General features: G+C 34.3%; 1 protein-coding gene across 1 annotated transcript; it reads right to left on the bottom strand.

Annotated features, from left to right (window-relative positions):
- Window positions 1–282: 282 nt before the first annotated feature.
- Window positions 283–10,699, bottom strand: LOC106164807 (tetratricopeptide repeat protein 39C). Its single transcript, XM_087019459.1, has 14 exons — window positions 10,413–10,699; window positions 7,302–7,350; window positions 6,887–7,027; window positions 6,136–6,652; window positions 5,762–5,843; window positions 5,381–5,451; window positions 5,011–5,108; window positions 4,611–4,704; window positions 4,291–4,345; window positions 3,790–3,952; window positions 3,072–3,195; window positions 2,624–2,721; window positions 2,204–2,308; window positions 283–848 (listed from the first exon to the last, which is right to left on the bottom strand). The coding sequence occupies exons 1-14, from the start codon at window positions 10,550–10,552 to the stop codon at window positions 720–722; spliced, it is 1,866 nt and encodes a 621-aa protein (XP_086875585.1). The 5' UTR covers window positions 10,553–10,699; the 3' UTR covers window positions 283–719.
- Between the last annotated feature and the right edge of the window lies 1 nt (window position 10,700).

The raw sequence follows: 10,700 nt of genomic DNA, 5'->3' as shown, positions 1-10,700 counted from the left end.
AATTAATTCCTGCTTATTTGTTACATCTTGAACTATAATCAATTGAACTAAGATCATTAAATTGATACATATGACTGTTTGTATGGATTATAAATGGCAAAAGCTGAAGGCATGATTTAAAGGCTTACATACAAGTTCCATCAATTTTCCTTAATCAACAAAATATATCCTATCCAAAACTGTTGAAAAAATATCTACACACCTGTTTTTAGTTATAAATTTTCATTTTTTTTTCATTATGAGTGAAATTCACCACTATCCAACTACTTTTTTAAAATACTAAATGGGGTTTACAGATTTGAATTTTGCAAACAGTTGGATATAGTGCATCTTAGGGATAAAGAAAAAAGTGCTGGAATTTCTAGGAAAATCACTATTTGGTGTATAAAGCTCTAATGCCCATCACATGCTCTGAAGGTTTTAACATTGCATGTCTGTATCAAACACAGCCAAGCCTTGGTTATCTGTACATAAATCTCTCTGTTATCACATTGTTGCTTCCTGTTCACTCCAGGATTCTTTAGTGATTTTTTTTTAAACAGAAAATACTGCTTATAGCCAGCACTGAATTTCTTTATAGAACGCTCCAACATTGGACTATGATATATATATAACCTTAAGTTAGAATTGTACTTAAAATATGTCGCTTCACTTTCAGTTAAGTGACCTTTATTCAAAATATGATACATGCTCAATCTATTTCTTAAAGTTGTTTTTGTTCAGGATGTGGCGCCCTCTTTTAATCTTTTCAGGGTAAGATGTATTCTGACTCCTAGGCGATTCTCGAAGTCATATTCCTTAAATCCATCTTTAGCTTTGAGCAGGTAACTTTTTCCATTAGCTAGGGTCTAAAAAGAGAAAAAAAATTAAATACCATATCTTTTCCTTTTCTACATCATATTTTTAAAAATATATTATTAAATACTCCCAAAGAATAGTAGTCCTTCAACTGACATTTGCAGATTGTTTGTGCAAACATATAGATAAAAAGCTTGATGCTGGTGTATACAATTCAGTAAGCAACCATTTAAGAAAACATACCTCTGGTTTCTGTATCAGTATAATTTTAAGAAAACGTACCTCTGGTTTCTGTATCAGTATAATTTTAAGAAAACGTACCTCTGGTTTCTGTATCAGTATAATTTTAAGAAAACGTACCTCTGGTTTCTGTATCAGTATAATTTTAAGAATACATACCTCTGGTTTCTGTATCAGTATAATTTTAAGAAAACGTACCTCTGGTTTCAGTATAATTCTAAGAAAACATACCTCTGGTTTCTGTATCAGTATAATTTTAAGAAAACGTACCTCTGGTTTCTGTATCAGTATAATTCTAAGAAAACGTACCTCTGGTTTCTGTATCAATATAATTTTAAGAAAACGTACCTCTGGTTTCTGTATCAGTATAATTTTAAGAAAACGTACCTCTGGTTTCTGTATCAGTATAATTTTAAGAAAACGTACCTCTGGTTTCTGTATCAGTATAATTTTAAGAAAACGTACCTCTGGTTTCTGTATCAGTATAATTTTAAGAAAACGTACCTCTGGTTTCAGTATAATTTTAAGAAAACATACCTCTGGTTTCTGCATCAATATAATTCTAAGAAAACATACCTCTGGTTTCTGTATCAGTATAATTTTAAGAAAATATACCCCTGGTTTCTGTATCAGTATAATTTTAAGAAAACATACCTCTGGTTTCTGTATCAGTATAATTCTAAGAAAACATACCTCTGGTTTCTGTATCAGTATAATTTTAAGAAAACATACCTCTGGTTTCTGTATCAGTATAATTTTAAGAAAACATACCTCTGGTTTCTGTATCAATATAATTTTAAGAAAACGTACCTCTGGTTTCTGTATCAATATAATTTTAAGAAAACGTACCTCTGGTTTCTGTATCAGTATAATTTTAAGAAAACGTACCTCTGGTTTCTGTATCAGTATATAATTTTAAGAAAACATACCTCTGGTTTCTGTATCAGTATATAATTTTAAGAAAACATACCTCTGGTTTCTGTATCAGTATAATTTTAAGAAAACGTACCTCTGGTTTCTGTATCAGTATAATTTTAAGAAAACGTACCTCTGGTTTCTGTATCAGTATAATTTTAAGAAAACGTACCTCTGGTTTCTGTATCAGTATAATTTTAAGAAAACGTACCTCTGGTTTCTGTATCAGTATAATTTTAAGAAAACATACCTCTGGTTTCTGTATCAGTATAATTCCCAGCTCGTACATAGCAAAGGCAGCCACATGCTGGTCGTCCTTCATACCCTGGTGACGAGCTATGGCCTCCTCAAAACACTAGAATAATAATAATAATTAAAAATAATAATAATAATAATAATATCCCAACAGAAAAATAGAGGAGAAAATTTAGAGTGACAATACAAGTTTACATCTTTTCTGAATATTTTTTCTGTTAAGGTGTATTTATAATCAATATAGCTGCATTATCCAAGAACAAGTTGAAACTAATAATGACCATGTTACATCAGACACTCAAGGAATTTTCAAAATTTCAAGAATACACTTATGTCTTCTGTAAAGTAAGCTCTAATGTAAATGTTGTTTTTAGAACCCCCCTTTAAAAACAGAAAACTAGATGGCAGCACTTACCACAGCAGCCATCTCCTCGTTGTCTGATAACTTGTGGAGAGCACCCTCTACCAAGCTACGCAAATGGAACAACTTCTTGTCCTCAATTTTGGAACACTCTGAAGAAAATTACCACAACAGATTGCAAGTCATGAACCTTGAATATAAACAACTTTTACAGTTACTATTACTTCTTTATGTATTAGTATATAAAATCAAATGTCTCTATAAAGGCAAAAGTTGAAATAAGAAATTTCTGAAAAAAAAAAAAAAATCAGTAATAAAAGTCTGCATAAAAAAGATTAACTAAAGGGATGAGACTATTTGACTCCCAAAAGGTAGGGAATCCCCCTATAGTTGGAATAATCTCACTATTGTTGTAAACACCAAAACCACCCAAAAATCTCATCCCTGTAATTATGAGTCATTGAATTGTTCACTACGAACATCACGATGACATAACCCTCACCCTCCATCATCTTGTCCAGACAGTCCTTGGTACAAAGAGGCAGAGCATTCCACAGGTAGAGAATTTCCAATCCTAGCAGAATACAGTGGTCCTGGTCAGGTGCCTGCTTCTTGAAAGTATTAGCCTGGAGAAGACACAGAATGTGTTCACGTCACACCTAAAACATTCTTAATGACTGGAGAAGAAAATGTATTCATGTTACATGTAACACAATTTCTTTTAAAAGCCTGAAGATGACTGATAATTTGTTCACAATGTACGCTTTGAGAGCTTAGAGGAGACAAATCATGTACTTCAGTCACACTTAAAAGCCTGAAGATGAAGAATGTAATCAAGTCATTTTCTTTACTGTATGAAAAAACGATCACCCCCTCACTCATCCACCTGATCATTCATCTATACATGTGACTACTTCCACCCTACCAACCCACCCTGATCACCCAACCATCTACTCACTTATTCACCCACTCTATTACTTAAACAAGCAAGTCTCTCTTTTTCTTTCTCTCCCCCCACACACACACACACACACACACACACACACACACACACACACACACACTCATGGCAACCTTACCCTCCTAGCCACAAAGCTCTCAATCCAGTTATTCTTTCAGGGCAAGCACCCCCCAAAAAAAACAAAAAAACAAACACACACACACACACACACACACACACACACACACACACACACCAAACCCCCACACAGAAACCTTACCCTCCTAGCCACAAAGCTTTCAATCTGGTTATTCTTCCTCTTCACCAGGGCCGGCACCTCCTTAAACATGGTGTGTGCCCCCTTTACATCCCCCAGGGATCCCTGGCACACCCCAGATAAGTAGGCGTAGTATGCCTTGGACCAGCGGGACTCCTCCTTCATCCTGGTGGGAGAAATGACACGAGGTAATGCAATCTATCTGTTAATTCCAATAAGAACACTGCCAATGTCTTCTTGTGTAAGGCTAGATGAAAATGACATGGGGTAATGCAATTTATCTTTGAATTTCCAAAATGCCACATTGGATTTGTTTTCTTGTTTTTTTAAAAGGTGGAGTATATTTTTAGTCGTATTTAGTTCTTATGTGAACATGACAGTGTCACATCAATCAGTCTATTTTAGGTCTGGCTTGATCCAAGTATGATCACATCCTCGTAATAACACTCAGTTTTCTTTTAGACCCCATTCCTAGGCTTGCCCTGATAGGATCAAGTCTCTTACCTTGTAAATGCAGCAAAAGAGTCTCTCCAGTTCAATTTCATTAAATTTGACCACCCTATAAAATATTACAGTACAGTTAGGTGATGCCACTGTTCCATATATTTTGTTTTTTTAGCCTGTAGACAAGATTTTTATTGAATTTTTTTTTTAATTTAGCACTTTCTTCTGACCTCTGTAGCAGATTTTGTTTTGCTATGCTATGCTATAAAAATATACTGATCCACTTCATACATATGTATATGTTGCACTTCTTACATAACATAACATAACATAACATAACATAACATAACATAACATAACATAACATAACATAATATTACCCATTTCATATACACATATATGTTGCACTTCTCTCTCCCCCTCACATCTCTCCAGGGCATGTTGAAAGGTGGCTATAGACATATCCACATCACCCTAAAAGTAGCAGTATTTCTGCATATTAAGGGTTTGAAAATTATATGAAAGAAAACAATAATAATACATTAAATCTTTTAAAATACTATAAAACTGCTTTGGTATGAATGGCCTTATGCAGTCTGCGCCTAAAACATCGAGGCCTACTAGCTCAGAGTCAAAGAAGCTGGCCAGTAAATAAACACATTCACAAAATTTTACTGGTCAAGCTGCAATTTCACTGAAATGGCATTCAACGGAGGGCCTGTGTTAATGTTACATAAAATAAATAAACAAATAAATAAAATAAAACCCTCAAGTACACACCTTCAACCTCTGAACTCTTCCTTTATAGAACAAGAAGAGAGCAGAATTGGGATATGTCTTCTCTATCCTTTCAATTATCTTTTCTCCTTCTTCCACTCCTGAAAAAATACTTATTAATTGATATTGATCTAAAACATATTCATTAAATCAATAAATAGGTGAGTTTTTACTGACATAATTCAACTGTAAAAGAATAAGCTGGCTGTAAAAAAGCTCTTTTTAAAACTACTAGATACAGACAGACAAAAACAAACACACAGACAGGAATACTGACAAACAGACTGACAGACAAACACAGCCTGATAGTAATAAACAGGGAGGAAGACTAACCTACCAAAAGACAAATAGAAATATAGTCATACAGACTTACCTGCATGGATGTTATTTCCATCTAAAGCAAAGAATTGACGTATCACAGTATGGTACCACAGCAGTCCCAATCTGAAATATCAATATTTATAGATATATTATCAAAGTTTGGTAACACAGCAGTCCCAATCTAAGTTTTAAATATGTAAAATTATATCAAGGTGATGAAGTTGCCATTACCTCAAACACATTCAATATTGTGGTAAGTGAGAGTGTTAACTTTCTGAGGCAATTAATACCTTAGCATCACAACTATGACAGGAATATCCCATGTCACACGATAGTCATATGATTATGTGCCATGTACTTCCATAGCCAAAGGAGTCTTGGAATCACTATAATGAGTAGATGTCAGTCATGTGACCGTGTACACTATACTTACGTGGCCAGAGGAGCCTTGGCATCACTACTATGGCTGGAGAACTCCATTGCTGCCAGACCCACTTCTCTATTGCCTTCAAAACCTGGTAACAGATCCATTAAATAACATTACAGTGACCCAGTTATGAATGTGTCACAAGGCAGTCATGTGGTTATGTACAATGTACTTATATATGACCAAAACCTGGAAACAGATCCATTAGAATCACTATTGTAGGGCTCTATCCAAAACTTAATTCGGGGTCTGAATCACAAAATAATTTTAGACCCAAAATTGGTTACAACTTTTAGTCTACTTTGATCTAACATAAATTAGTTTAAGACCAATTTGTGCTCATTTTATAACAAGAAAGAAATAAACAGAATAAGCCTTACCTATAAATTCAATCAACTTAAGTATCTTTGGCGGTATAAGAGATATACACAGTTGAAACAGACCATAGCCAAAACTGACTGCACCCATCAGCCGGGCCAGCCTTTCTCCATGCAGCTCCGCCTTGGACAAGTCACCGCTAACCCCACTCACTCCAGTGCTGGACATACTGGACATACTGGTTCTGCTATCACTATGTGGAATGTTAGCAGAGCCGCCTGTCTCATCGCTGCCAGTTTTAGAGTCCAAACTATTCTCAAAGGAAGACATATCCACAGCAGAAGGGGGAGCTGACAGGGCCACGCCCCCGTTGGCGTCAGGCCAAGACTCTTTGTCATAGAGAGCTTTGATCTCTCTGTAGACTTTTTCATAGATTTTCCAGGCTTTTCTCATGAGCCATCCGCCCTTGACGTAGCTGGAGATGTCCTGGTTGATGAACGTCAGCACGGCCTGGTGCATCATGCAGTCTGCCACGATGATCTGACGTGTGAATTTGTCTTCCAGCGAGAGCGTTGCTTCCTGGGAATTATAATAAACAAATATGTAATTGTTATTATTACTAGATGATCATAGTGATATGTCCCTGAATCTGCCTTCCAGATAGTTGCTCCTCAAGAAATATTATGTATGCTTTTTATAGTAATATAAATAATTCAACTCACCTTATTTTCCTGCTATAGACACATATAAATAAATAAATAAATAAATAAATACTGACTAACCTATCAATGCATGCAAACACATTTTACTTACTTTAACCTCTGTTTTCTTTCGTGAAAATTTTCTCTTCATGTATTTCACAAATCCCTCTCCAAGCTCACATTTCTTCTGTGTCTGCTGCAGAAGTTTCATGGCCTCGGCCAACTTTTCATCTTCAAATGTCATCATTGCTTGCTAAAGACCAGACATATTGCAAAATTATAAGAATTATGTTTATCAATAAGTTACTCATCACAAATAGTTCCATTTTTAAAAGTAAGTAAGTAAAAACTAATTGGAGAAACAAAAGAAGAAACTGAAAAGCAGACATACAGAGAGAGAGAGAGAGAGAGAGAGAGAGAGAGAGAGAGAGAGAGAGAGAGAGAGAGAGAGAGAGAGAGAGAGAGAAAAGGGCAAACTTACAGACATAGATATCAATTAGAGAAAGTCTTATAAAATTAAAACTTGCCATGAAAGTGATGAAGCTGTACCCTGCATTCATGGATGGGCTGTAATCTCTGGAAGGTAAAAAAAAGTGAATAAAATCATTGCTGGAATGATGACCTAGTAATAACTATTTTCTACATAACAAACAAAAGTCTATATAAGCTCAAAAGGGTGGGTGTAAACCTTTAACACACTACAGGGAATTAATAAATTAATTTTTCCAGTCTTTATCAAAATTGTTCCAGAACAGGTTTACTGTGAGTAACAGCAGAGCAAAGGCCCCAAGGTCTTTTTTACCTGCAGTCTGACCTTAAATCTTCTTCTCAATCTTATAACATTTTGCATTACAAGGCCATTTTTGTGCATGTTTTTTAGGTCTGCAAGTTCTCTTTTAATTGCTGGTATTTTTTTTTACACCAGCGTAACAAGGGTGGTGACAAGAAAGAGCCCCATGGGTATTATTATCATTCCACTGCTTACATTGTTGAAATCTTTGATACCAGCCTTACAAAGGAGCCAGCTTATTAACTGAAATGAAGTCTGAAGCCGGAGGATGGTTACACAAGAAAACTGATATGACTGTTTGATGGAAAAGATAATGTGGCCATATTTATTAATTCACTGACTGTTTCTGAAACCAATGTTGTACAAATAAGATTGTAGCAAACCTATTTTATGTGTGCGCAAAGTAACAATAATAGTTTCTTTGAAAAACAGCATTACCGTTTTTTTTTTTCAGTTTGAAAAAAAAATCTGTTTTATATATATATATATATATATATATATATATATATATATATATATATATATATGGCCTGGCTCTATAGCTTAATGGATCCCGCTCAATCATAGTCTGAAGGTTAAGCTCATCCTCCTTCAAAACAAGCAATCAGAAATTGCTGCTCTCACCACTCAAACCTTAACCTAATCACCCACTTATCAGAAAGGATCCTCCAAATATGGTAATTACTCATAAAATTCAAAGGACGTGAATTGATAACTTTCCCTTTAAGAAGCTTTGTAAGTAATTCAAAAGTATTTGAAAATGTCAACTTAAAATTTTGCTAAAAAGTGAGTTGGCTTCATATTAGAAATGAGCTTTTTAGTGGGTGCACCAACTAAAAATGGTTAACTTAAAAACATAAAATATAAGAAAAAGTAAAATGTTTGAAAATGTATAGCAATTACCGTAATAAGTTAATTATACACCAGTCACCAACAAGAGGGGCTTTGGAAAATCAATACAGTATTTGTATAATAAGGGTTAGTAATTTGTACTAAAGATACAGATGTATTCTAGTCTCATGAGAGGAAACGAGTTGAATAAAGAAAAATTCATGTTTGATACTGCATTAATTTGCTTTAAAACATAGGGAAAGGGAGTTGGAAAAAGAAAAATGTATGTTTGCTATTGCAATTAATTTTTTTCTGACATAAGACAAGAAAAACTGACACGATATTTGACAAGATATTTTATCCAACATCAACTGTATTCATTTACCCATCTATTCAAATATGTATTTATAATATTCTATATGACTTCCATTTTCTGTATTAAAATAAAATTGCCATAAATCAAACCTAAAACATTCAGCAATCTGTCTGCATAGTAACATCTGTTTCAGGTCCAAGTTGGTTCTTATATGAACGCTGCTAAACTGAATCATCTAATATTGATGCTTTTGCATGAGCCTGCCAAATCATATCACTTTATGGTATTAGTTTTGTAATCTGATAAAATATATATCAAAGAACAGATCCAAAGTCTGCAATATTATATCACTCAAGGACACCTACAAACTTGACATAATCAACTTCGAGTTACACTTTAACCCTATCACTGTGTAGGCCTTGCTCAGCATTGCACGTAAACTTTTCACTAGATGTTTAAAACTTTAACTTTTATTTAGGCTAAAAAAATCTACACAATTATTTTCGCCGATTTTATGTTTTTTGATACAAAAAACTTGGATCTTACAGCTTTAAGCCTGAAGCATTGGTGCTACCATCTGCCTCAGTCTGTTATTAATTCTTAGGTCACAGTTGTACAACATTATGATGGAATCAGAGAACCAGCCCATGCTACAGATGGTGGACCTTCAGGATAATGATAATGATTTCATTATCTGTAAGTAGACTCTATTGTAAAAATAGCCCATGCTACAGATGGTGGACCTTCAGGAAGATGATAATGATAATGATAATGATTTCATTATCTGTGAGTAGATTCTATTGTAAAAATAGTCAATGAGGCAATTATTCACTTATAAAATTTAAAAATCTTGCTTATTTCAATCCTTTACTTCATCAAAATTTATAAATTTTAATTCAAATAAATAAATAAATAAATAAATAAATAAGCATTTTCTGTTAAGAAGACAATCATGGATCCTGGGATTATCTTTTGTCAGATAGCAATAAAAACTGTGCTAGAAAACACATTGTCACAATATTAATAAATCCTACTTTAAATGGGTTTATATTTTTTATCATCCAGAAGATTTATTCATATATGCATTCCTGATCAAATGCTCTTTTAATAAACAGAATTATTGCAGTAACTCAAGACTTGTCCTCAGTAGAGACCCAGACAGCACAATTAACTCACAGAGAGAGAGATAGTCTATGGTAATATATAGGGATAACATTTTCATATAAGCAATAATCTAATCATAATTAGATGGACTACTGAGATGTAGCACAGACTATCCCCAGAAACATGAAAGAAATTTTAAATCAGACACCTGACATAATTTAATGCTATGGCCTTTAAGCCATTTTTAAAACTGACCAGATGGGTCTTTATACATGTATAGTAATTACCAACATTATTTTTCTGTGAGGGTCCCCTTGTAAGATGTTTAGAGTATTTGGTAACTCTTGGCAAGAGCGGGAGAGTGGGATTTGTTGGAGACATAACAACAAATGTAAATGCCAAAGGGTGGCACATTGTATTACATAATATTATTATTATTAGACAAAAAACTGTTTACATTTTCTCCTTCAATATTCCTTGTAACCTTGACGTCACTGAAGATGATTTTAATGTCACAACATTGAGTAAAAAAAGTACGCCTCATCAGAAAAGCACCTCAGCTATATTCAATCATGTAGTTTAAGTTTCCAAACTTACTTGTACTTCTCAAACAGAACCCGAGCCTCTTGTATCCCGTTGTTTAGCATCATATGAACGCCTTCCAACGCTAACTTGGTGTCGTCGATTTCCTCCTCTTCTTCGCCGAGTGGACCGTCTTCTATTGCCTCCATGGCCATGGTTGGCACCCTTATCTTTAAATTCTCTGATTTTTAAGTGAAAAAGCCTGTAATGCTGTTAAATGTTGGAAAAATTCCCTGCGCAACACAGTAAACAAGTAACTACTGTGGAAGTGAAGTTGCACAGTTGACACCTCTTAGCCTCAAT

Source organism: Lingula anatina, chromosome 8 (assembly GCF_051362555.1).
Source record: "Lingula anatina isolate TDL-2025a chromosome 8, LinAna3.0, whole genome shotgun sequence".
Classification (NCBI taxonomy): domain Eukaryota; kingdom Metazoa; phylum Brachiopoda; class Lingulata; order Lingulida; family Lingulidae; genus Lingula; species Lingula anatina.
Note: the sequence above shows the minus strand (reverse complement) of the source record. Positions and strands in the feature narration are given on the sequence as shown.